Raw genomic sequence first — 27,540 nt, 5'->3', positions numbered from 1 at the left:
TGATCCACAATGCGTTCTAAGCATTTCTAAGCATTTCAGAAGAAAAGAGGTCAAACTCTTTCTGCATTGTTTCCTGAGTTTCGCCAGATCAGAATTCCACCAAGGAGTTCCTCTTGTGATCTTCACAGACTGTAGAGGGCATGCTTCTTCAAAAGCTTCCGTGATGAAGGTCGTTGTAGTATCAATGGCATCATCTACTAAATCGCTTGGAGTGTCTACCAAATCAGTAAATATAGATCCCAGTTTGTTGACAGAGTATTCCTGAAACGCAATGGAAATCGAAGTAGGCTTCGCCGCGAACGGACGCGTTTCAATTTCGCTTGTCAATTTTTTTCACGTTCCCGTTTGGTGTTTTTTAACTATGGATTCGACTGTCGCTACGCCATCCGGAAACTGATCGCGTGTGATTATGCAGTCTGCTGGATATGAACTCCACAAAAAGAAATCAGATTTAGAATCTGGAAGAAAGTGCATCGTTTAGCTTGATGTCGTTCCTTGCAAGCTGTTGCCGCAACCACTGTGCAGCGGCAATCGATCTACATAGATGGTGGAACAACCTGGGTTTCCTTTGTGTATCGATGCGCCCAACAGATCAATTGTAATCAATATAGACTGTGCAGAAGAGTTAGCTTATAGAAGCACAGTCAGCTCCATTGTTAGCTCCAAGCGAGTTGGTGATGTTGTTATAAATTTGGCACGTAGTAAGTGCAATAAATATCAGTTTGCGATAGCAATAGTTTCCAAGTCGGTTATCGTAGTAGCGTAGCATATGGAAAAAGACAGAATTGTAAGTACATTATAGATTAATTCACCTAATGAAAATTAATTTCTGCAAATATATTTTAGCTTTAAAGCTGTTCAGTACAACAACTAAAAGACTGTTTCAATCCACTCCATCATCCATCAAACTACGCCAACACAAGCAAAGAAGTGTTTTCTTGAAAAGTTTCTTCCGCGATTCCTCCAGCGATCTGTGCGGCACTTCGCCACCCGAGTAAAAAGTGGATCCCTGTGAAGTCCCACTCGCAAGTGCAAGTTTCGTTATGATGTGAAATCTTTTTTCCAATCATGTGTTTGATTTTACGTCGGTGCTCTGCCTACCGCCTCCGGTTATGAGAAATTAAGTTAGATTTATGTGAAAGATCCGCATATCGATGGATTTTATTGTAACAAAGGTCGCGCGTTTTGTTACCAGAATCGTCTAATTCAGTGCCGGGTTAACATCGCTCGTCTTTGGTGAACCGTATAGCACTACGTCGCCAACACGTCACCATAGAAACGAAGACGTCACAAATGAATCCGGTTGTCAACATCAGTCCACCAGATGGACGTCAGAAATATCATTTCTCAATCAACGGATCCGCGGATGAACAAACTTAATTTGGTGAGAACGTTTCATGCTTCTATTTAATATTTTATTATTACATAAGTTACATACATACCACTATTTATACAATCATATAATTAATCAAATCTCGGAGCGTTTGGTACGGTATGTTCACGCATCCTTCCACCCATGCAGATTCGAGAAGTGATCTGATTTTAAATAAAAGCTCAAGGAAATCGAATCATTTCAAAGAATCATCTTCGCGGTAAACGCTACGCAGTAGGCCTGGACGCTTTGAGGCTTGTGTCATATCTTCGATATGCTGCAAGCATCAATATTGACAAGAAAAATAATCGGGCGTAATCTAACCCAATTATTTTCCAGGATGCTTTCTTGTACTGGCTGCGTATGTGTTAGATTAGATTAGATTAGATTAGAGTATTCCTGAAACGCAATGTTTGCGAAGTAACATTCAAATGTTCAAAAAAGATGTAGCGATGGTCAGTTAAAGATTCTTCATCTGACACATGCCAATTGGTCAGCTCGTGACTAATTCTACTAGTGCAAAACGTTATGTCTAACACTCCCTCTCTAGCAAATACCATGATGGTTGAGCGGTTGCCTATGTTAAGTAATGCAAGATCTGTACTTCTTAAGTACTCTATCAAACTGAATCCTCACAATTTATTATCTGAGCTGCCCCAGATGATATGGTGAGCATTAGCATCTCTGCCAACAATTAGCGGAAGGCCTTTTGAAGTACAGTATGCGATGACTTGTTTGAAAGTATCCGTAGGGGATGGTTAATCATGCGGTAAATAAACCGAACAATAAACGTATTTCCTGTTGAGGTTTCCAACAGATACATCAATTGTGATAGCACATCTCTGGTGGTTAGTTCAGAGATGAGTGTAGCAACTATTGTGTTGTTGACAAGCACACAGGCTCGAGGCATGACACGCGAGTTTGCCATTTTATGTTCACTGAAAGTACCAAACATTGGGTTCACAAGGTTTCCTAGATAGAAATTCCCCTTACGAAAGGAGGGTTCTTGGACCAAGACCATTTGGGCTGTACCATTATGCATAAGCCTGCAAAGATTGATTGTTGCTGTTCTTTTATGCTGAAGATTGATCTGAGCTATCCTAACCGTAGCTACTACCCAAATTGTTGGAGTAGAGTAGTGACAGCCCCCTGGAAAGGTTATACATTAATTAAACGTGTTAGCCCCTTGGTAAATTGATGACAGATGTCGTGTGTATGTATGTGCAGAAGTTAAATGACGAAGCGTAACAGCTGACACGATTGTTTGTTTTGTATTATTATTTAGTCCATACTTAACCGTGATTGTAAATAGACGTCGACGTAACCGAAATCCGTGTAGTTATTTTCAACAAGTCACTAATCCCGGGGTGATAATTAATTGTCCGGTCGGTTGTTCTTGTCCGCTGTGCTGAGATACCCAACACAAACTAGGTAAGATTAAACTCTTCGCAATAACAGCACAACAAAGAACAGCAGCAATAAAACCAGATCGGCATCGATTGGAAAACGCCAAAGGCGAGGATACACAGAATACACTGTGTAAATCGCATAATGCGAAACCGTATAGGTGAAAATTTAAACTAATCAACAACATCTTCATAATCCCTCCCTTAATAAGCCTCAAGTGAGAAGATCCATACAAAATATGAAAGCGATCCATAAAATTTGAAAAAATGATCCTTAGAAAATAGGAGAACAATTCATAAAACATAGAAAATGATCCATAACATTTTATAAACGATACATAAAATATTTTCGAAAGAATATTGTGAGTTTCCTTGGCTACTGGATTCGAAAGTCGATTCGACACTCTATTTCAAACGCCCTTTTCTACGAACCTCGTCAATGTGATATCCCCTTGCTGCCACTTTTGCACAAACTATCTCTCGCGCTGAGTATCATACAGGCGTATCTACAATGATCGATTTCTTTTTATCGATTTTCTCTTCGGCTAATAACTTGGCCTGCAAATCATTTTCGGTTGTTTTTGTTGTTTTAGATGCTAGAGCTCTAGTCGTCCTTCACCGAAATACACCGAGAGATCATCCGAATATTGGTATTATTTTCCGGGATAATCCGAAGAGAAAATCGACGAAGAGAAATCGATCATTGTAGATACGCCTGTATGATACTAAACGCGAGATCTCAGTTTTTGACGCGACCTTCTGCTGTCATCGTTGAACAAAGAAGGAGAGCGAAGATGAAATGTGAGTGAGGCAGCAAAACAAGCACATGCAAATCTGTCATTTTTGACACATTCGACTGTGAAACCAGGTGTTACGGAGAAAACGGACGATTTTTGGGACTGTTCGAGGCACGACCGTTCCAAACCGTCGTGTTCGATTAGGGAATACCCGCACAATATTTTCCCGGAAATGAATCCACAATGTAAATGTACAATTCAAAACTTCTGAACGACCACTGTGTGAACTGTCATACCTTACAGCATGATGTTCAACTTTTGGCTGTAAGAGGGAAAGTAATACAATGCTGTCAGTCATTTTTACTCTCCTTCTTTCTACGGTCTACATTTTGCACCACCGCTCACAGTGGAATGCAAACACAACAAACATTAGCTCTGTTCAATTCAAGTGTGAGCTAAGTACTTTTTTTTTCTTTACAGACGATCTTTGTTTTCTTTGTCCTTCGTCCGTGTACAAAGTGTTAAACCCCATAGTGGCAGACCCCTGGTATGAGAATGACGGATGATTGTGTGCATATATGCTTGGGAATATCGACGAAGTACATGGCTGATTTGTATCAATTGTCATGTTTGTAAATATCACTTCGTACTACTTGCCGTAATAACTCGTTTTAAAGGAAACGTATTGCGAGTCCTAGTCAAATTCTTCATTCAGGGCGATTCAGCGCCTACTGGAAGATTCATTAACTAGCTTTCAGAAACTATAGACGAGTGCACCGATGAACTGAATTCATCGCGGTCCGAGAATTTTGACACTAGAGCGGGGTCGCTTCCAATCAGAAGTGGACGATTTCCAATCAGAATTGAACCATTCTGATTGGGAACGACCCCGCTGTAGTGTCAAAATTCTCGAACCGCGATGAATTCAGTTCATCGGTGCACTCGTCAATTCAGAAACTAGCTCGCGAATGAATGCAGTTTGAGCATGTAGTTGAACATCGCTATTTTTCTTCCCATCTCCTTTAGCCTATCATTCGGCTTACGCGCAGTGTCGTTATTGTTCCTTATCAGTTCTTCGTTCTGTGACCAATCATTTGTAATTTTATTTTAATAGCCAAGCGAATTTGTTTCTCTTCTCTGCTATCAGTAGCAACTACAACAAAAGACTGAAGATTGTTGAATAGTATTAAGTAGGATAAGGTGGTTATCTTTTCTATCGGAGGGTTTGATATTACTGGCCAACATTGCATCAGTTCAGTTCAATTGCTCCAGTGGTAGGTAAGTGTAAAGATCCTGAAGTTAAATAATTCAATTTCACTGCTTCATCGTCATGCATCAGCACGGGCTTCGCAATCCTTATTCTTTCACTCAATTGAACATTGTATTCATGACTCAATTGAATTCGTTTACACATATTTCGGGAAGGGCTCATAACTCGATACCCGAGCTCATCGTTCCTGTTCCAGTAAGATATTAACTCTCGAAAAAGATGGCATCGTATTTCTGGAAGATTTTGTTGGTAATTCTCTATGCTGGCATTCTCACCATTCCAGGTAGCGACTCCATGAACACAGTGCTCAAGATGACTGCCAAACGACAGCTCTTCCTGATGTCCTCGTCGGCCGTGCACGGCTACGAGTACCTCCAGCACGCCGAACAGGATCTTAGCAACTATTTCAAAAAGTTCGTATCGAGAACTCTTCTTCGGAAGTAAGCACCACTTCTAACTTCACTATTATTCACAGAAATAATGTCAGCAAGGTGCTGTTCGTCCCGTACGCCCTAGCCGATTACGACCGGTACACGGAAAAGGTGGGAACCGTACTGAAACGATGGGGCTTTGACTGTGAGGGCGTTCACAGCGCACCGGATCCGGTGGCAGCGGTCCGGGAAGCTCAAGCCATCTACATCGGAGGTGGGAACACGTTTCTGCTGTTGAAGACCTTGTACGATCGCGGTCTGGTCGAGCCCATCCGGGATCGTGTTCTGAACCATTCGGTGCCTTACGTGGGCAGTTCGGCCGGAACGAACGTGGCCACCAGGAGCATTCGGACGACGAACGACATGCCGATTGTGTACCCGCCGTCGTTCGATGCCCTGGCGCTGGTGCCCTTCAACATCAATCCGCACTACCTGGATCCGGAAGTGGGTGGAACGCACAAGGGCGAGACTCGGGAGGAACGGATTCTGCAGTTTCACGAGCAGAACGAGGTGCCCGTGTTGGGGCTTAGGGAAGGAAGCACTCTGGTGGTAGATGGCGAGAAGGCGACGCTGATCGGGACGCGCAAGGCACGGCTTTTTAGGAAAGGGATGGAACCGGAAGAGCTCGAGACCGGTTCGGACTTGAGCTTTTTGATGAAACTGTGAGGTGAGAGTGTTGCTTGGGTTGAGTATTAATAACACGGTTGAATTTATTGACGATGATATATTGATGATGCAACGGTTCCGAAAGCCTTTGTTTTGCCACAGTATTTTTTGTTTGGTTTAAGTCGACTATTTTTATGGCTTTTTACATACGCTGAGGCAAAACAACTTAGGAAGAAAGAACACTGAAACCACTTATGATTTGGCTACACTTTAATTATTATTGAAAGTGGTAAATTTCATTTATGATTAACTCCTTCCTGCCCATGAAAGTGTTGAATGTTTATGAACGCTTTGAATAACAATTGCTCGAATAAAAGTTGTTGGAAATCATTTTAATTTATCGAAATAGTTATTCGTTTTTAACTGTTATTCAATAGTTGTTGATCAATAGTTATTGATTGTTCATAAATAGTTTCACTTTTGAACCAGGATGTAGGGTGTACAAGTACTCTAATAAGCCGTCAACCTCTTTCCAATAGCTCTTTTAGAATATTGAAGTGAACTGGTTTCCCGAGCAAAGTTTCATAATAAACGGATAACAAACTGTGTTATCTGATATCAAAAATAATTAACTAAATTCGTTTTCAGTTTGGTTGAATAAGCAGGCAACATAACAAACATGATAACAACCAATTCTACCCACGATATCATTAAAAAATCTCATTATATTATCATCAGCGGCATCCTGATAACAACTTCTGTAAATCAATCGATATGCTCAGATTGAAAACTCATTTTGTTATCAGTGAGATATTTGCTCAGTCATTGATAACTAGCTTCCGATGTTGTTGTCGATGATGACGCTTCAGAGTTCGACAGGTGCGGTAACATGAATAATCAGGGTGATATCACAAAATTGGTAAATGAGTTTTGCAGTGAGCACCAGTTATCATTTTGTTATGGGGCTGTTATTCGACTTTGCTCGGGTTAGGTCTGACTCGCCAAAAAGTGATGGTGCTCTAGACACCATGAGCGTTAAAGGGTTTAGAGAAGAAACATCATGGCCAGGAAATTACCAATATCATAAGCTTTCATTGCATAGAAATTATAACTATCCTGAGTTTGCTCCTTTTGAATTTAACTGTAATACATACTCATGGAAATCAATTTTGTAAATTGTATCATATCGCAAGCAAGATAATGTTCGTATTGCGGCGCTCATCTTACTGAGCTGCGGCGGTAACGCGCATGGGAGATACCCGTGATAGAAACGCAATGTCAAAATCGTTTTTGTTTTTGGTATTCCTAATCAACAACATTCCTAATGAACAAATCGAGTCGAAGTGCTGCAGCACTAGGCTTCGCGACTCCGAATCACAGAAATGAATGGTACGACGGCGAATGTGAACAGTTGAAAAACGAGAACAATGCAGCATGGGCGAGAATGCTGCAACACCGTACGAGAGCGAATGAAGCAAGTTACAGACAGGCGCGGAACAGGCAGAACTCAGTCTTCCGGATGAAGAAGCGCCAGCAGGAAGAACGAGATCGCGAAGCGATGGAAGAGCTGTACCGCGCTAAGGACACACGAAAGTTCTACGATAAGTTGGACCGCTCGCGCAGAGGCTTTGTGCCACAGGCCGACATGTGCCGAGATAATCACGGGAATATTCTCACGAGCAAGCGTGAGGTGGTCGAGAGGTGGCGGCAGCATTACGATGAGCACCTCAATGGCGACGTTGCAAGCACCGAACCCTAACCTTCAAGAGATTGAAGAGGATGTTAGCCGGTTGAAAACAACAAAGCCGCTGCAGCAGATCAACTACCAAGCGTGTGTCCCATCTACAAAAAAGGGCGACAAGTTGGATTGCGCGATCACACTACTGAGCGCTTCCTACAAGGTACTCTCTCAAATTTTATGCCGCCGTCTATCACCGATTGCAAGAGAGTTCGTGGAGCAATATCAGGCTGTATTCAAGGGTAAACGTGCTACAACGGACCAGATGTTCGCCATCCGCCAGGTGTTGCAGAAATACCGCGAATACAACGTGCCCACACATAACTTATTCATCGATTTCAAATCGGCGTATGAAACAATCGATCGAGAACAGCTATGGCAGATTATGCACGAATACGAATTCCCGAATAAACTGATACGATCGATCAAGGCGACGATGGATCGAGTAATGTGCGTAGTTCGAGTATCAGAGACACTCTCGAATCGCAGAGGGTTACGGCAAGGTGATGGTCTTTGGTGCTTGCTGTTCAACATTGCTTTAGAGGGTGTAATAAGGAGAGCAAACACGAGTGCACAGTGGAGCACCTAGTACATCAAAACTGATCAAAATTATTTTGACGTATTTTCGCAACCCAAATGTAACCCAAATTAGTAATGAAAAGAGAGTAAAAAATTCGAAGACTGAAAATGAAAATTGACATTCTCATTTTTTCATTCGTGTTTGGCCACATTCATTGTCAGCTGAATGCCTCTCTTTTTTCATTCAATTCTCTGTCACGAATATTTTTTGGCACGTCATAAAGGTCCAATTTCTGTTAACAGACGCATAACCCGACTTAATGGACAAATAGAGCAGATAATAAGTATTCTAATTAACTACTTTACACAAGTTTTGAGGTGATTGGAAGTATAATCGGGAGTTACGGTCTGGTTATATTCTTCAGTGAAAATTGTCAGTGACAGAAAAATGAATGAATAAGTGAGAAAATTCATTCACCAATATGAATTTTATTTTGATCCCTCAGTTGATAATTTTCAAAATTCCCGTTGAATTTCACTCATTGAAAATGAAAATTTTAAACTCTGGTAATGAAACGTATTCAATAGTTTTCAATGAATTTCATAATGATAAATTCACCTAGCAGTGAGAAACAACCAATCTAGCCGACTTCAACAAGATTTTTTTTAAATAATACAACCGTTCCACAATGGGTCTAGAGCCGTGTTTACGAAGACAAATATGTTTGTGAGTAAACCTTAAGCTTTAGATACATGGTGTTTTAGGGAAAGTTTCTTCTTATTCTTCGGTCTTTTTTTCTCATTATTGTGAAATTAGGGTGGTCCATCTAGTTTCGCTGATCCAATCATCTGCTTTTTAATAGTTTTATGTACGTTCACAAAATGTTCTACAAAGTTGTAAAAAAACTTATTCACTTGCTCCAGTTTGCCGAAGAAACTATTATTCTATCTCTTATGGTTCCTAACTTATATTTTTTAGAAAGATTCATGTTAGGGTGATCCATGAATTGCAGTTTTCCTGAAATATCTTTTAATTCGTTCGTTTTTAGTAAATACTTTGTTCCGAGCACTTTTAGAACTATCAACGACGCATATTTTTTCCAAAGAGCTCAAAGTTCTAACTCTCAAAGTTAAAAAGATATTGGCATTTTTCTTCGAAAAATAACTTTTTTCAAAATGTCATATCTCAAAAAGGAGCAAATGGATTTTCAATCTCTCGATTGCATTGGAAAGATCGTACTCTGTTCTATTTATGGTGAAAAAACTGCAGGTACCTTTTTTGTTTAAAACTTTTTATTGAATTTTGAAAATGCGATTTTTTTCATGGAAATGCAGTTGTAACTTTGAAAATCGATGAGATACAACTTTGGCGTCTTCGACAAAATTGTGAGTTTTTGGCTGCTCTAAAAGTGCCCAGAACAAAGTATTGCGAAAAAATCAACACATAAAATTATATTGAATAAAAACCGATTTTCATATGAAATTGTTCCAGCAAACTCGACAAGTCTTTGTTAGATAGATCGAAGTAACCATGTCGAAAATGTTTAAATTTGCTTATAGTCCATAATTTGTCAATGATCTCAACTTAAAATGTGATATTGAGCTGATTTTCATCAATTTAATTTCAATTTCATCACTTCAATGTATGGATAGTGAAAATGTCAATCACTAGTATATGTTTATGTTCACATAAAAGCCTATCAAAGTTACATGATTTACAATATCTTATCAACATTGTGCCTAAATGGTGATGACAGTATAAATAAACATTGGTTCTAGAATGAAATGGATGACCATTTACCAATCTACTTTGATCTATTCACCAAAGACGAGTTGAATTTGCTTGAAGTGTGTCACTTTTCATATGAAAATCTGTTTTTACTCAATATAATTTTATGTGTTGATTTTTTCGCAATACTTTGTTCTGGGCACTTTCATAGCAGCCAAAAACTCACAATTTTGTTGAAGACGCCAAGTTTGTATCTCATCGATTTTCAAATTTACAACTGCATTTCCATGAAAAAAATCGCATTTTCAAAATTTAATAAAAAGTTTTAAACAAAAAAGGTACCTGCAGTTTTTTCACCATAAATAGAACAGAGTACGATCTTTCCAATGCAATCGAGAGATTGAAAATCCATTTGCTCCTTTTTGAGATATGACATTTTAAAAAAAAAGTGATTTTTCGAAGAAAAATGCCAATAACTTTTTAACTTTGAGAGTTAGAACTTTGTGCTCTTTGGAAAAAAATATGCGTCTAAAAGTGCTCGGAACAAAGTATTTACTAAAAACGAACGAATTAAATGATATTTCAGGAAAACTGCAATTCATGGATCACCCTAACATGAATCTTTTAAAAAAATATAAGTTAGGAACCATATGAGATAGAATAATGGTTTCTTCGGCAAACTTGCTCCAAATAAGTTCTTTTACAACTTTGTAGAACATTTTGTGAACGTACATAAAACTATTAAAAAGCAGATGTTTGGATCAGCGAAACTAGAGGGACCACCCTTATTTCACAATAATGAGAAAAAACGTCAAAAAATAAGAAGAAAGTTTCCCAAAGACACCATGTATCTAAAACTTATGGTTTAGGCACAAACATTTTTGTCTTCGTAAATACGGCTCTGGACCCATTGTGCATTCCATAGAAAATCGGTATAGTGTGTCTCCGAACATCGTGATGCTTGGTGGTTTTGCAGTTTATCGAAAAAAATTAGACCCGTATTTTTTTTATTTCGTCATTAGGGTGACCAATTTTATGATTGTAAAAATCAAGATTTTTCGAAACTAAAATTTTTCAAAAAATCACAGCTTTTGAACCAGTTGACCGATTTTAAACTTCTTTTTTTGCTTGAAAGCTGTTGAAATCTAGTTTTCAGCAAAAATACGTTCAGAGAGCCAAATAGTGTTTTTAGGCAAATAATATCATATAATAATAAAGTTATCAAGATTTTTTTCAAAAAGTTGCAACTTTTAAAATCGGAAACATCCGGAAGGTTTTCTTTCTACATTCGAAAGAGGAACAATAGTTTTATCATGCAATTAAAGAAGATTTTTTGGAAACAGCCGGAAAATCAACTTATTTCATTTTGAATGTACGGTAAAGGATTCCACCAATATTTTTTTATTATTTTCATATATTGTATGTAAACTTAACGTCAATTTGTTTGGGCTTCAAATAGACAGAATAAGAACATCAAACTTCTTTAACAAACTGCATTAACTATCAATTTTATTCACTTTGTGTGGTCAAAACTTGTACGCATTGTGAGTTCTAACAAAGAAAACGGCTAAAATACAGCTTCACTAAACCTCTTTTGACAAATGTAAACAAAGCATTTGGACACTGTTCAGCTGTCAAACGATTACACGATAACTACACTTGGCAAAAACACAACGGAAAGCCCAATTGATTCATTTTGAGTTTTTCCACTTATGATCAGGTATCGATATGATTTACTCCAATGTGGAGTGGTACGATTTTCACGAAGTCCGTTCATTTGCTTGGTTTCGCTGATGATATAAGGATTAGTGACATTTCTCACACAAACACTAATGTCGAGAATCGTCGTGTAAACGTTGGTTTGTTTTCTACCAGTTTAACACTCTAATTTATTTTTTTCCGAGGCGATGTATGAAAATTTACCTGTGGTATTATGGTAAATTCCATAATTTTGAACAACGCGAATTGATGTGCATTTATTTTCTCATAAAACGTACCTATACACTGTCGTAATTCTGCAGAGTGACGTAAGCGCCATTCAAAATTTCATATTTTTTGGTATATCATACACTATCTCTGGTGCAAAAATAACACTGTAGTATATCTGCTGTATTAGAATGCAAGATCTATTCGTAATCTATCATCTATGGAAAGAAACTTAGAGGATGTCCAAGAGTTTTATGCATAATAACCGAAAATTGAGTTAAAACTATCAATGTCGCTTGCGTCACTTTGCAGAATTACGGCAGTACATCTTCAAAAGGGCCACCCATACAATCGGACGTGATAACCTTAATTATTGATATAATTGCTCGTAAATTTGAGACGATGGCGGAAACATACATCCGACTAAAAAGTGAAGCCAGGGGAATCGGATTAGTCATTAATGTGTCAAGTACATGATGACAGAGGGCTCCAGAGAGGAATCTCCGCGCCCGCCACCCCGAATTTATATCGAGAGGTGATTATTTTAAAATCATCTGGCATCGCTGTTGTTGTTCTATACCAACAATAAAGACGTAAAACTATAGTAACAATCAATATGAAGTACTAACAAGTAGATACAACTGATCTAGATCACTTTAGACAGATACAGACCAGAGCCGAAGACGCAAGAATGTAGTGTCAACTAATACGAAGCACTTTAGCAAAGACTGCCATCCAACAAGATGCATATGTAGAGCTCTGGAGAGGTATATCGAAAGAAAAAAAACTGCTCTAGGTCAGTTACAGCAGATCTCTACCAAAACCGAAGATGTAAAATATAGCAACTAGGTATCAACCAAAAGCACTTTGTCGAAGACTCCAACTCTCTAGGATGCAAGTTCTAGTGTTCTGGAGTGACATACAAAAATTAAAAAAAATATTTAGAGCAGGTACAGGCAATATAGATCAAAATTGCAGGCTTGTAAATGTGGTATCAATAAATCCAAGACACTGATCAAGATCAGTTAAAGTAGATCTTGAGCAAAACCGAAGACGTAAGAATCAACAAATCCAAAAACACTTTGCTGAAGACTCCAACCCTCTAGGATGTATATCGAGAACATATTGTATTTATATATTTAAAGACGTTATATTTAAAGACAAAACTAGATAATCAGTTTCAGCAGATTTAGATAAAAACTGAATACGTAAGAATGTATTACTATCCAATCCAAAGCTCTTTGTCGAAGATTCCTACCCTCTAGGATGCATATCGGGAACACTAGAGCATAGTATTGAAAGATAATACTTATCTAAATCAGTTTCAGCAGATCTAGATCAAAATAAAAAGACATCAAAGTGTAGCACCAATCATTCTTGACAACTTTGCCGAGGTCCCTAACTCTCTAGGATGCTTGCCAAGTGCATTGGAGCGCTTGTTCATCGAGAACTGCAATTGATCGCAGCTAGGGATGTTCAAGATAGTTGCGAACATTTTGTATTACCTCTGCACTATGCACTATGTCAGTGGCGTAGCCAGAAATTGTGTCTGGGAGGGGTTTTCAACGGTCAATGATACCTTTTTTGATTATAAATTTACATTTTGTAAAATGTAATGAGCAATTGTATTCGTAGTTTGAAAATAGCGGCGCAGCCGAAATTTTTTTCGTCGCAAAGCGCTTTACTGAAAATTTGTTCCACAAATTTTGGCTCTTATGGCATCCATACTTTACAGTTATGACTAAATTTCATAAGGTATTATGATGAATTTCGGTAGTTTACTTCGCTGAGTGTAGTGTCACGTAGAAGATGTGCCGGGAATTGAATACAGGTTGTGCCCGAAATAGACTGATAAGGAGATACGGTTGCTCGTAAAAGAAAGACTAGTTTCAGTTATTTATTAGGAGACAGAAAAGTCACCGGGACAAGGATTTCGAAGTTTTCTACAGTCGGCGCCAGGAGTTGCACATTTTCAAGAATTTTCCATCAGTTTATTCAGAAACTCACTTTTTCTTCGTTCTCATCACCTCTCATTTTCCTCATCATTTTTCATCGTTCTCGAGTTGGATCTCCACATATGTTTGTGTTAAGATTGTTCCAGCTCGTCCGAAATTGCAGTAGTGGTGTGGTTTTGCACACACACGGTCTGATATTGTTCTATGGGTTTTGTATTTGTTTTTTGCTTGTTTATTATTGTGATCCGGCTGATTCTGTCGTTTCTGTTTGAGTTGTGTTTTTATTCTGCAATTGTCTTACTTATACGTATGCTTAGCTAATGTTTAAAGATTTCTTTTATCTGTAGTTTGTTTTCTCTTTTTTGATTCTTTTAAATTCTTCCTTTTCTCTGTTTCAGTAGTATTGTTTGCTGCTGTTGTGGCTGTATTTGCGTTTAAATTAAACAGTTGAAGGTTTGCTACTTTCCTGTTTTGATCTGAGTTGGTATGATTGTGATTTATTGAATGTGTGTTGTGTGTCTGTGTATGCGTGTTTCGTGTCTGGTTGATTGCGGTAATGTATTCAAGTGTAAACTTAGTGTTGCTTGCTTGGTTGTCTGGTATGTATATATCGGATGCTTGAACGATGGTTCTGCAGTTGGGCTATGCATTGTATTCCTGTAGTTAAGAAAAAAACCTTATTGCTGCAAATTACGTTTGCTTTTGTAAGAACAAGGGGCGCTAAAGAATGTACATATCCACGTTCGAGTTTCAACAATACACAAGAGTTTCAGAAAGAAAAAACCAAAAACCGAAAAACGAGGTCATTAATTTAAACGTTAAGTTTAGTCATTAACTAAAAAGGATCTCTGTTCAATAACTCTTGACGTGTTTTTACTGCTGTAGGTGCTTATCTAAAATGAACTCGTTTTTCTCTGTTTCTTAATGAATCAATTTGCTTTATACGACTTTCCACAACATTTCCTCTCAAAACTATTTACAGGGGATTTGCTTTGCTTTGCTTGGTTTTCTCGGTTGTGTAGGTGTGGTTTGTGTTCCGCTAGTCAAATCTGTTTTTTCTCGCTCAAAGATCGTCATTCGAAGCCTCATTCTTCACAGAAGATGAAGCCCTTTCTCTATCATTGTATCGCTCTCTGTCTCAGTCAGCGTGTGTTGACTTCCTTGTGAGTGAGTGTGTGTGAGTGTGTTTGCGACTTTCAGCGTTATTTGTCTCGATTACTTTGTTTTTGTGTGTTTGCATACTTGCAGGGGTTAATATTACAGCTGTTCCCTTATATCTCTGTTTTTCTTTTTCTCTAATTCAATTATAGTACGAAACAAAATAAAGAAAATAAACTTGTCTGCGTTCGCTCTGATTGCTTTACAGTGTTTGTGTAATGCATTTGACTAACTAGGGAGATCAAAATGAACCTTCTTTTTTCCACGATATCGTTTAAAGAAAAATCTTGCTTCAGATTTTAACACTATTTCGAACGAAAATAATCATCAATATTAAAAAAGCGCCTTCTCTCTTCTACCTGTCTCGCTCTCTCTCTCTGTCTTCTGATAATCTTCTTCTAATAAATCGAATTATATAATATCTGGGTTGCCTCCTTTACTTCGTCCTATTCTCACTTCCATTCGTCTAAAGCAGGTGGGCGTGGCAAAACAACAAAAATCTCTCCTCCTCCTTCTTCTCCTTCTGTGGCCACTCACGACTGTGAGTTCCTCTCTAAAAGCTACCGATTAAGATTTAAAATAAATAAACTGAATGAAAAATAAGAAATCAAAACACGGGACTCTGTTTACTTCTTTCCCTATCATCGTTTTCTTACATAAATTTTCAAACAAAAAAAAACGATCTCTGTTTTCTCCATCATCAACTAATCGCTAAGTATTGGCATTTTGTATGTGTGTGTGTGTTGGGGAGGGGGAGAGTTTTAATCTACTCTTATTTTCGAATCTTTCGGCCGATTCAAACCGAACTCGTCCAACCATCCATCGCTCCCTCCGTGTTCGTTTATCTAATAATTTCTTCTTAGTAGATTTTCCGTTTTCATCAGTTTGTTTTTAGTTACTGTTTGTACACAAGAATTTCCTCTCTAGCTGGCTCTCTGCGTTTCGCGCGTTTTCAGCTTTCTTTTGAGACTCGTCAAATTTCATTTTGGGTTGCTTTTGGCGGATTTTCCTCGCGCGTAAATGAAAAGTGTTTGTTTTCGGTTAAGCTTTTAATCGTTTTCTGACAAAACTATACAACAAATAAAAATGGCGGCCGTGTTTGTACAACATTTGCAATTTGTGGTGAAAAATAGTGAGGGAAGGTTATAAATAATCGCGAAGAACAAGTGTCAGTGCAACCGCTTTTGTTTTTCTAACGGCAATGTTCAACCATGGGCAAAGAAAAAAAAATTCTAAAGAGCTATTGTCAATGAATGCTAAAGAAATGAAAGGGCATATAGTTTTCGAAACTGGTCTGACATTTGACAGCTGTCAAAGAGTGAAGAGCAAAACAACCCGCCAACTTTGACAGTGTGGGAGCGCGATGTTCATTTGCATGCACATCCCCACAAGCATTACCAACAGAACAGAATAAAAGCATCATTCGGCATTCATCGTTTCGGGGCACGGCGCCGACAAAGCTGGGGCGCCGAGTCGACACGTCTCTGGTCGTGGTCATAAGTGATCAACAGCGCGAAGGGATCGGACCATTTTTCAGGTAAGTCCCATTTTCGCCGATTTCTCCAGCTTGGATCAGCAGGCAAACGACGGATTTCCACAGACAGTTCGGTACGGAAGGTCAAAAAGTGGCTTATTACCGAAAGTTGAGTAATTGAGTCGACAAACTACGACAACTTAACGAGCCACCTTATAAATTCCGTGCAAAACCTTACAAACTCCAGGAAAAAAAAAATGACTGGATCTACCAGATTTTTGTGAATTGAGACCTCGAAAATCTAGCTAAATCTGGGAGGTTGGCATCGATAGCCTACCTTCAGGTGGTGTTTCTTTTTCCAGGATTCCTCTGGGTTCTCCAGCGATTTTACTTCAGACTCCACCCGAGATCATTCTGGGATTCTTTCATTATGATTCCTCCCGTGGTTTCTCCAGAAAATTTCACAAAATTGTTTTTATTTCAGGGATTTCTAAAAAACAGGTTTGTTATTTCTTCAGAGAATTTTTCTGGACTTTCTTCTGAAATTTCTGTGGAGATTTACAGGAATTTCTACAAGAATTCCTTCCGGTTTTTATGGAACGTTTCTTCTTGAGATTATTCCAGGGATTCCTTCGACGATTTCTCGAATGGTTCTAGGAATCCATTCCTAGATCACTCTCGGTGTACCTTCAGGAATACTTCTTGTTTTTTTTGTTAATTTATACTATCTATTTATACAAAGATTTCTTGAGAAAACTTTTCTGTGACTCTTCTTGGGATATCTTCTTCAGCGATTTTTCAGATATTTCTTCTGGGGTTTCTTCTGGAAATCCGTCCAGTTTTTCTGCAAGGATCTATCTTGTGAGTATTTTAAGGCTTACACCCTAGATTCCCTCAGAGGAATTCATCAAGGAGTTCTTCCAGGGATTCCTAAAAATTTATCTCTCGGATTTGCTCCACAGATTCTTCCAGAATTCCTCCCAAGATGACTCCAGAAATTCTTTCAGGTATTCTTCCAGAACTTCTCCAAAGATTTATTCCTAGATTCTTCCAGAGGAAGTCATCCTGGAGTTCTTGCAGGGATTCCTGCAAAATTATCTCTCAGGATTGCTCCACCGATTTCTCCTTGAATTTCTACCGAGGATCCTAGGAAAATTTCTCTCGGTATTCCTTCTCATATTTGTTGAGATTTTTTTTGTCTGGGATTTCGGCCAAAATTCCTTCTAGGATTCTCCAAAGATTCCTTCCGAAGTTTCTTCCAGAATTTTCTCCAGGTTTTCTGGAAGGATTCTTCTAGTGACCATTTCAGAGATTACTCCCTAGATTCTTCTAGAGGAACTCATCCAGAAGTTCTTCCAGAGATTCTATGGATCCCTGCAAATATATCTCTCAAGATCCCTCATGGGATTTGCCCTGGAATTCCTCCCGAGAGTACTCCAGGAATTCGTTCAGGAATTCTTCGAGATTTTTTTTAGAAATTTCTACAACGGTTTTTCAGAGATTCCTGAAAAGATGTCTCTCGGTATTCCTTCCAGCTTTTCTGCAAGCAAGGATTCTTCTCGTGCTTATTCCAGAGATTTCTACTAAGATTTATCCCTAGATTCTTCCAGAGGCATTCATCCTCGAGTTTTCTCAGGAACTCCTGCAAATTTATCACTGGAGATTGCAGCAGAGATTTCTCCTAGAATTTCTTCCGAGATCGCTGCAAGGAGTTTTTACGATTTCATTCAGATTTTTTTCAAAAAAATCTACTAGAATTTTTACAGATTCTCGGAAAGATTTCTCTCGGTATTCCTTCCAAGATTTGTTGAGAGAAATTCCTGCTTGGATTCTCCAGAGCTTTCTCCCTAGATTATTCCAGAGGAATTTATCCAGAAGTTCTTTCAGCAATTTCTGCAAATTTATTTATCGGGATTACTCCATAGATTTTTCCAGAAATTCCTGTCGAGATCGCTCCAGTGCTTCCTTTAGGAGTTCCTTTCAGATGTTTTTCAGAAATTTCTACTAGAATTTCTTCAGAGATCCCTGAAAAGGTTTCTCTCGGTATTCTTTCCAAGATTTGTTGAGAGAACTTTTCTGGGATTTCGCCCGAAACTCCTTCTGGGATTTTCCAGAGATTCCACCCGGGATTTCTTCCGGAACTCCTTCCAGCTATTCTGCAAAGATTCTTCTTGTGATTATTACAGAAATTTCTGCAATCATTTCACCCTAGATTCTTCTAGAGAAATTCATCTAGGAGTTCTTCCAGGGATCCCTGCAAATATATCTCTCGAGATCCCTCCAGATATATTTCCTAGAATTTCTCCCAAGATCACAGGATTCCTTCAAGAATTCTTCTAGATTTTTTTTTCAGAATGTTTTACTGAAATTTCTACAGAGATTTCTCTCGGTATACCTTCCGAGATTTATTGAAAAAAATTTTCTGGGATTTCACCCAAAATTCTTTCAGGGATTCTCCAAAGGTTTCTACCGAATTCCACCGGAATTCCATCCAGCTTTTCTGCAAGCAATGATTCTTTTTGTGATTATTCCAGGGATTTCTCCAAAATCTTGTCCAAAATCTGCTTCCAAGATTTTTCCAGAGTTCTTCCAGGGATTCCTGCAAATTTATCCTTCGGGTTTACTCCAGAGATTTTTCTGAAATTCCTAACTTCAGGAAATCTTCAGTTTTTTCGGAAATTTCTACTAGAATTTCTGTATTCTCGGAATTTCTTCCGAGATGTGTTGAGAGAATTTTTCTAGGATTTCACCAGAAATTTCTTCTGGGATTCTCTATAGATTGTTCCCGAGATTTGTTCCGGAATTTCTCCCAGCTTTTCTTTTCTTCCAAAGAAATTGATCAAGGGATTTCTGCTTAAATAACTCTCAGGATTGCTCCAGAGATTCCAACCCGTAACGTGGGTAGATCACCTTAGAATGGTGCGTTGCGGTGTAAGATCTACCAAATCAAATTTTGATCTTGATATTTACCGTATTTATAAATATTCCAAGATCAAAGTTTGATGCTTTTTTGTGTTTTGTAGTTAATTTTGTTTAAATGTACTGCTAATCAACATTTTATTTCAGCAGGTTTGAGGAAAATTTATCGCATGATATAAATAATATTGTAAAAATATGTAACTGTGGCGAGCGTATCACTAATATGTAGCTTATTTGACGTACGCTGTTAATATTATTTTATATTTCAGATTATCAACCGAAGAATCTAGTAATTCAACCAAATGCCATCAAGACGACGAGGAAGCCATGATGAATCGGGCAGACAACTGATTCGAAGAAGACTTACCGTGGTGTGCCTGCACGTTGACCAAGCGTATTCTTTGGAGTGTACCCTTCCACTAACAACACCCAAAGTCCCGTGACACCTAGGCCTGAGAGATCGTAGAGTTGTCTACATTTTTCATAGGTGTCCAAAACTAACCATCCTTCCCCATCCCTCAGCAGTCGCAAGGACGTGGCCAGGACAGTGTTCGACCATTGGAGGATTGCGTCAGTCTTGTCTAAGAGTCAGAGATTAGTCCCAAATCTTTGTGCTTTGGTTCGGACGGGAAGGAGGCAACCCTCATAACAGCGGTCTAGGACTGTACCACCTACGAATTTGTGCGACTCGCTTAATGCTAATGCTAATGCTAATGCTCAGGATTGCTCCAGAGATTCCTGCTGAAGTCACTTTTCTGAAATTCTGGAAGAAATTTTTCAAAAATTTCTATCAGAATTTCTTCAGAGATTTCTGAAGATATTGCTCAAGTTATCACTTTTGAGATTTTTTAGAGAATTTTTATGGGATTTCACCCGAGATTTCTTCGGGAATTCGTCAGCCTTCCGGTATTTCCTCTGGCTTTTCTGCAAGGAAATTCTGCAGAAATTTCAATTAAAACTATTCCACCGAATTCTTCCAGAAATGCTTCAGAAATCTGTTTTAAAACTCTTTCAGGGATTTCACCAAAGATTTCTCTCGGCATTACCTTCCCGATTTCATCAGGGATTATTCCTGCCATGCTTCTTGGGACTTCTCACGAAGGTCTTTCGGGGTTTTCCAAGAATTTCCAAGTTTGCCACTTTTCGAGATTATTCGAGAAATCCCTCCAAAGATTTTTCCCGAAATTCTTTGATGAGTTCTATCAGGGATTTCTTCGAGAATATCTCTCGGGAAGCCTTCCGAGATCTCTCTTGGGATGCCATCCGGAGACCCTTAAGAAATGTTTGAGGAATCTCTACTAAACCTATTGCAGAGATTTCTTCCAAGGTTGCTTTCAGTATTTCTTCCGAGATTTCTCCCGAGATCTTTTTTCTGGAATTCCCGAATTTATTCCGAGTTCTTCCAATGATTTCTCAAATTTTTCGGGAGTCCTGTTTGGATTCATCCAGAGATTTCTCTTGGGACTCCATCCGAGAACTCTCTTTGGGGGAATTTCTTCCAGGATTCATTCAGAAGATTCCCAGAAATTGCTACTGGAATTCATCCAGATCTTTTCTGAGAATTTTCTCTGGAACTTAGCCTAAAATCTGAGAATTCTTCAGGTATTCCTCAAGAGATATCCTACGGATTTTCTGCAAGCTTTCTTCATGAGACTACTTTCATCCAAATCCTTTGGATTTCATCCAAAGATTTCTTGCAAAACTCTTCCAGGCGTTCTGCCCGGATTTATTTTCCTGAGAATTCAGCCGAAATCACTCCGCAATTCTCCCAGTAACTACTCCAGGAACTCCTCTAGGATATTTTGCAGGAATTTCTAGAAAAAATCTTCCAAGGACTTTCCAAAGATCTTTCTCGAAATTTCTTCCCAGATTTCTTAAGAGAATTTTGCTGCGATTTTTCTTGGCATTCCTCTCGAAGTTCTTTAACGGTTGTCCAAGGATTTCTCTCGGGGTTTCTCCTAGAATTCAATTCGGCTTTTCCTTAAAGCTTGCATCTTCTCGTGAATATCACTGAGATCCCTCCAAAGATTTCTCCTGGAATCAGGGATTCCCGAACGGCTTTCTCTCGGTACGGGACTTTCCCGAGATCTCTCCTGAGATTCTACCGGAGATCCTCGTGAATTTTACTAAAACTGTTCCAAAGATTGCTTTCAGCATTTATTTGGAGAATTTATCTTTAATTTCTTCCAATTTTTTCCGGGATTCTTTAAAGAGTGTTCCCGGAGTTTCTTTCAGAATTCATCCAGAAGTTCTTTCAAGGATTTCTCCAAGAATATTTCTTGGGAGGCACTCTAGGGATTTCTTCTGGAATTTACTCAGAAATTTTCCAGAAATTGCTTATAAACTTATATTCATCCAAAAATCTCTTCTGAAATATCTTGAGATTTTTTTTTTGATTTCGCCACCTGGGATTTTTTCAAGGATTCTTCATGGGATTATTACAGGGATTCCATCCGAAGATTTTTTCCTAAAATTTTCCAAGTGTTTTATTCGGATTTTTTTTCCTGAGAATTCATTCAAAACCACTCCGAGATTTTTTAGGATTCTTTCAGGAATTCCTCCACGAATTCTGCAGAAATTTCTATCAAAATTATCCTACCGAATTCCTCCAGAAGTTCGTCAGGAATATCAAAACTCTTCAAGAGATTCTCTAAAGATTTCTCTCGGCATTTCTTCCCGGATTTCTTAAAAAAATTCTTCCTGAGATTCATCACAAATTTCTTTCGGGGTTCTCCAAGGATTTCTCCCGGAAATCTTCGAGGAGTTATATCAGCGATTCTCTCAAGGCTATTTCCCAGGATTCCTTCGGAGATCTCTGTTGGGATTCTTGCCGGAGTTCCTCTAGTTTTTTTTCTCGGAAATTTTCGCTGAAACTTTTCCAGAAATTCCCAGAAAGGTTTTTTTTTAGCATTTCTTCCGAGATTTCTTCGGAGAATTTTTCTAGGATTCCTCCTGAAATTTATTCTGGGATTTTTTTCAGAAGTTCTACCAGGGATTTTTCCGGAATTTTTCGAGAAATTCTTCCAAAGATTTCTCCAAGGATATTTCTCGGGAGTCCTGTTTGGATTTCTCCAGAGATGTCTCCTGAGATTCCACCAGGAAACACTTAAGGGATTCCTTCCGGAAATTTCCAGGATTTGCTACCTCAGTTCATCCAAGGATTTTCCTCAGGACTCCATGAATTTATTCGGGGATTCTCCAGGAATTCTTTTAGGAATTTCTTCCAAAATTCCTTCGTCTTTTCTAGTATCTAGTTCTAGTTTCGTTTGGCGATTATTCCAGAGATATCTCAAAAGATTTCTTCCGAAACTCTTCCAAAAAATCTCTGGAAATTTCTCGGAATTCTTGTTGGGATACCACCAGAGATTTATTCTGGAATAACACTCGGGATAGGAAATCCTTCCGGAGTTCATCCACCAATTTCATGGAATTTCTTTTAAAATTTTTCCAACGATTTCTTTTCAAGTTTCTTTCGGCATTTCTTCGGAGATTTTGCCGGGATTTCTTCTGAAATTTATTTGGAAAAGTTTCAAAGATTTCTCCAGGAATTCTTCCAGGAGTTTCATGAGATTTTTAATGGATTCGTCCTGAAATTTATATAGGAATTTTTCATGGATTTCTACCCGAAGTTTTTCCTGTAGTTCATCCGAAGGGTAACCCAGGGATTTCAACAAGAATATTTCTCGAGAGTTCTGTTTGGATTCCTCCAGTGATTTCTTCTGGGATTCTACTTGGGAACATTCTAGGAATGCTTTCCGGAATTAATCCAGAAATTGCTACTTAGGACTAAGGCTACCGGAACTTCATTCAAGATTCCTTCTGAATATTTTTCTGAGATCTCACTGCGATTTTGTCCCCGAAGTTCCTTCCGGGTTTTCTGCAAGAACTCTTCTGGTGATTATTCCAGAGATTCCTCAAAGGATTTCCTCCTAGGCTCTTCCAGAAATGCTCTGGAAATCTCTCGGAATGCTTGTTGGGTTTCCTCTAGAGATTTCTCCTTGGGTCCTTTCGGAGATCTTTCAGAAAAATTTTAAGAATTTTTACTTAAAATTACTAAAATTCTTAAAATTCTCACAAGGATTCTTTAAGCAATTTTTGGAGATTTTTCGTGATTTCTTTTGATTTTTTTTTCAAGAATTCCTCCTAGGATTTCTTTCGGAGTTCCCTGAAATTTCTCAAAGGATATATCTCAAAAATTCTACGGAGATTGCTCCTGCGTTTCCACCCAGTATAACTCTAGGAATTCCTTTCCGAGTTCTACTATAATTTATCCAGGGATTTCTCCAGGATTTCCCTCGTCATTCCTTCCGAGATTTATTCTGAGAACTTTTCCGTGATTCCTCTCGAAATTCTTTCGGCAATTCTCCAGAGTTTTTTCGTGAATTATCTGCCGGAATTCCTTCCAGCTTTCCTGAATGGTTTCCTCTGTGGATTAACCAGGGATTGCTTTCAAGATTCCTCCTGGGATTCCCCCAGGAAGTGACCTAGGAGTTCCTCCAAGTATTCTTCCAAGGATAGCTTTCGGGATTCCTGCCGGGATTACTACAGAGATTCTTCCGGGATTCCACCCTGAATCACTTCAAGAATACCATGCAGGATTCCTCCAATTCTTCCGGTATTAGTAAATTAATCTACAAATTTCTACGAAGACTTCTTGGGGGATTTGTACAATGATTTTTTGTGAGATTTCTTCAGATATTTCTTCCGAAACACCTTTCGACGTTCTGGGGATTCTTTCTCTCAGACTTTGAGAGAATTTTCTGGGATTCTTCCTGAGACTTTTCCTGGGATTTTTCCTGGAGTTTCTATGGGGGTTTTCCAAGGATTTCTCTCTGAATATCTGCAGGAATTCCTACTCCATGATACTTGGTATAAGTCTTGGGATTCCTTACGAGAATCCCACAGCCTACAGGATTCCTCCTAGAATTTCACGTGGGATTTCTCTATTGATTCTTCCTAGGAGTTTTCATCGATTCCTCCACAAATATCCAGAAATGTCTACTCATATTCCTCCAGGGATACCTTAAGGGCATTTATGAGCGAATCCAAAGATGGCCTTCACAATGGCTGCCCTGCAAATACCGAAAGCATAGATGCCGTCGTCCTATAGTTGTGTTAAACCGTCTACCCTTGTTGGTTTACCGCATCTAATCTGCACACTTTTTAATTTGACTCCCGCTAATCTAAACAACGTTCAAACTAGAAAAGGTTCAAACGTCATTCTGCTCATGGAACGGGGTGAAACGGAACGCAGAATCAAAACAAAACAGCAAAAAAGGTTACCATAAGTGTGTTTTTCGATGCCCACAGGGTTACTAGAAGTTCAAATTAAAAAATGAACCCCGTTGGCACAGACAAACAGACGTAACACTTGCGAAATTTCCATCGACCACGCTTTTAACGATCATTTTAAATTTTCATAGTTGTGGCTTTCACAACCAGAGGCGCGCGCATAGTTATCCTATGCGTTTGACGTTTCACACTAGCGCCTTCTGTTGACGATATGGCACAACACAGAGATTCGTGCAACTTTTCCACCAGGTGATGGTAGTGTGAACTGGGCGATGGATTTCCATGAAAATCGTTCAAGGTGTTACGCCTGTTTGTCTGTGTCGTTGGTTTGCATGAGGTGTCGGTCAAACCAACGGGGGTAGATGGTAACAACACAGCGCTGGAATTGCCATTCAATGCTTGCTCATTCGTGATAAACATCGAGTAGCATTTTAGACTTCCGGATTACGAGAAAACGCGAAGTCGAAAATGCACCTGGACCGTATAAACGTTGGAACAGCGAGATGGTCAAATTGGACGATCAAGTCAGCTGATTTTGGGAGTCTTTGACAGTTGCTATAGGGCACTGCATTGTTTTGATTTTGTATGGGATTTTGACGTTTCTTGGCCTTGTTGTTTACAAAATTTCTGTAAGAGTGAAAGAGAAGGAGTGAATTTCATGCAGTGCCCTATTGGAATGACGACATATCCCAAGTAACATTTTAAGATTTGTTCGGCTCTACAAGAGATCTTCATGACCAATTTTATAAAACTCGCAATAAAACTGATTAATACATCAAAACCTCTTGATAACCTCTTTAAGAGCATCTTCCGGCTAAGTGGACCACTCTCGGAGAGGTTTTGCAAACCGCATTAAGAGTAGCAATAAAACCGTTTTAAAACCTAGTAGAAAAAATTCCCATTCTCGATTGTTGTTGTTTTTTTTTTTCAACAAAAACTACGACAGCTCAAGATGCAGAGAAGCTTCTTCGATGGCACGTAAAGTTCAGGACGATACATCATTCGTAAGTAGAAGCGGTCATTTCAAAGTAATATTTCAGTTGTTATTGTGTTGGTAGGCTTATGCGCATTCAATTTTACCGTGAATATTGGGGTGGCAGACTCATAAAATTAATGCGCTTCAAAAATAGTGAATATTATCATCTTGGAATGAAATAAATAAATTTGTTTATTTAGTAAAACTATCTCGAATCACAAGAAAACTCAGCAGAGAGAGTTTATTTATGTGAGCATGTTGTGGAAATGGTGGCAAACTATCAATTCATTGCTAATTTGAGCAAAATTATCTATTTCCCATTCACGTTAGCTAATTCTTCAATATGGCGACAACCATAATCAGCGAAAATAAAACGAAAGCAAGTTTACTTTTATGATGACCGCAATAAACCTAGAAATGTCGTAGTTCTGCTTTTCCACCAACAGATGTCGTTACTAATCGAGCGGATCACCATCTGTTGAGAGTTTTTAAAGTTTTATTGTGGTAATAATGGTTACCAGATGGTTTGCAAATCGGAAAGTTTTGTTTACTCTTAAAATCTGTCTTTATGGATATCGTCAAGTATACTATAAAACATTTTATCAATGGTTTTCATAAAAGCAGTCATAAAACTGCGAGTTTTAATTATTGCTGTAATAAAACCCTAATAAAAATCAAACAAAACTAATCAGCAATGAAATTGTTACTTGGGATGAAGCTTCGTTTGGCAGCTGTAAACAAATGCTCAAACGGACCTGTCAAATGTTCGGTTGCACTGAGAGAAAAAAAATATATGGAAAATTGAAGCTAAATTGCAAACAAAAATAAGAAATATTTGAAAAGAAATTTCGAAATTTTTAAGTTTGTAAGGTTCACAAACGAAAGCTCAAGTTGTTTTGAATAGTATTTAGCATTTTTCTACACACAGATTGCGCCACCTCTCACGACATCATTTTCGTTTCAGTGTATCTAATGTTTCCACATTTCCATTTTTGCTTTAGTTTAGTTGTGTTGTAATATAGGCACTGTTTTCCATCTTCATCGTCTTAAAATTTAGTTTCTCATTTTTGTTTTCGTTTTTGTTTTCTTTTGTTTTTTGCTTTCTAAACTAGCAGAGAAAGTAAGAACCGAAACGAAAGGGGGTTTGCGTTTTCTCCTACGCTGCCCTAAAAACAATCAATTTTTAAAAAACACTACTCGAAATAGTACACAGTTTGTCGTCCAGGATACAGTGTAGAGGCTTCCACTTAAAAATAGTTTATACAGAACGGTTGTCTCTATCGCTCACCTTCTACTCGGCCCCGCCAGGTGTCGGGCCGGTGGCTGCGGCCGACACGGCAGCAGCAGCAGCCGCCGCTGCCGCCACTGCCGCTGCCGCGCTGAAATCGTCTCCGCCGATGAATTCCTGCTTTACCGAGTTGCGCGCGGCGACGGCAGCTGCCGCTGCAGCAGCGGCGGCCATCAGACTGTTGTAGTGGTGCTCGTGGGGGTCCACCAGTACGGTCGAGCTCTGCTCGGATTCGGCGGTTGTCGTGGAACCACCCCCGGCAGCTACCAACTGCTGCTGCTGTTGTTGTTGTTGCTGTTGCAGAGCATCAACGCCAAGCGCTAGCGCCGCCGCCGCCGATTCGTCAACAACGGTCGATAAGGCAGCAGCGGCACTGGCCGCACTGCCGCTGTCACCGCCTACTACCAGGTCAGTGACCCCGGCTCCTCTGCTATCGTTACGATTACTGCTAGCATTATTGTTATTGTTACTATCGTTACCGTTATTGTAGTTAGTACTGCTACTAAGATTACTTAACATTAGGCTACTACCGCTGCTGTCAACGTGCGGCTGCTGATGCGGCTGTTGCTGCTGGTGGTGCTGGTGGGCGGTGTGGGTTTGGGATTGGTGGATTTCATGCTATTCCTTCACCAGGCGGTAGATGTGGTGCTGGGCGCCGTGCTCCGACGTCGACACCTCGAACACAAATGCCACACAGAGCAGGGTCTCGTCCGTTTCCTTGTTGGAGATGACCTGCGAAGAAAA

The 27,540-nt window shown here is 39.1% G+C and overlaps 2 protein-coding genes across 3 annotated transcripts in view; one reads left to right on the top strand and one right to left on the bottom strand.

The window, feature by feature from the left end:
• The first annotated feature begins 4,554 nt into the window (after positions 1 to 4,554).
• On the top strand, positions 4,555 to 5,929 carry LOC109428439 (probable alpha-aspartyl dipeptidase). 2 transcript variants are annotated; one of them, XM_019704204.3, is made up of 3 exons: positions 4,555 to 4,793; positions 5,069 to 5,198; positions 5,261 to 5,929. In XM_019704204.3, the coding sequence occupies exons 2-3, from the start codon at positions 5,080 to 5,082 to the stop codon at positions 5,880 to 5,882; spliced, it is 741 nt and encodes a 246-aa protein (XP_019559749.3). In that variant the 5' UTR covers positions 4,555 to 4,793; positions 5,069 to 5,079; the 3' UTR covers positions 5,883 to 5,929. The 2 variants fall into 2 exon arrangements, with proteins under 2 accessions (XP_019559749.3, XP_029711298.2); XM_029855438.2 differs by lacking the exon at positions 4,555 to 4,793 and adding an exon at positions 4,813 to 4,980.
• A 7,774-nt stretch (positions 5,930 to 13,703) lies between these two features.
• Positions 13,704 to 27,540, bottom strand: part of LOC109428436 (protein scalloped) — a 542,518-nt gene continuing 528,681 nt past the window's right edge. The window contains 1 exon segment of the mRNA XM_029855553.2: positions 13,704 to 27,528. Within this exon segment, the coding sequence (XP_029711413.2) occupies positions 26,800 to 27,528 (729 nt within the window). The 3' untranslated portion in view covers positions 13,704 to 26,799.

Source organism: Aedes albopictus, chromosome 1 (assembly GCF_035046485.1).
Source record: "Aedes albopictus strain Foshan chromosome 1, AalbF5, whole genome shotgun sequence".
NCBI classification, from domain to species: domain Eukaryota; kingdom Metazoa; phylum Arthropoda; class Insecta; order Diptera; family Culicidae; genus Aedes; species Aedes albopictus.
The sequence above is the reverse complement of the archived record's forward strand: the minus strand, read 5'-3'. Positions and strand labels throughout refer to the sequence as shown.

Coding starts and splice junctions, on each gene's coding strand:
- LOC109428439 (XM_019704204.3), top strand. CDS start 5,080: ATGAACACAGTGCTCAAGATGACTGCCAAACGACAGCTCTTCCTGATG. Junction 5,199..5,260: donor CTTAGCAACTATTTCAAAAA/GTTCGTATCGAG, acceptor TATTATTCACAG/AAATAATGTCAGCAAGGTGC.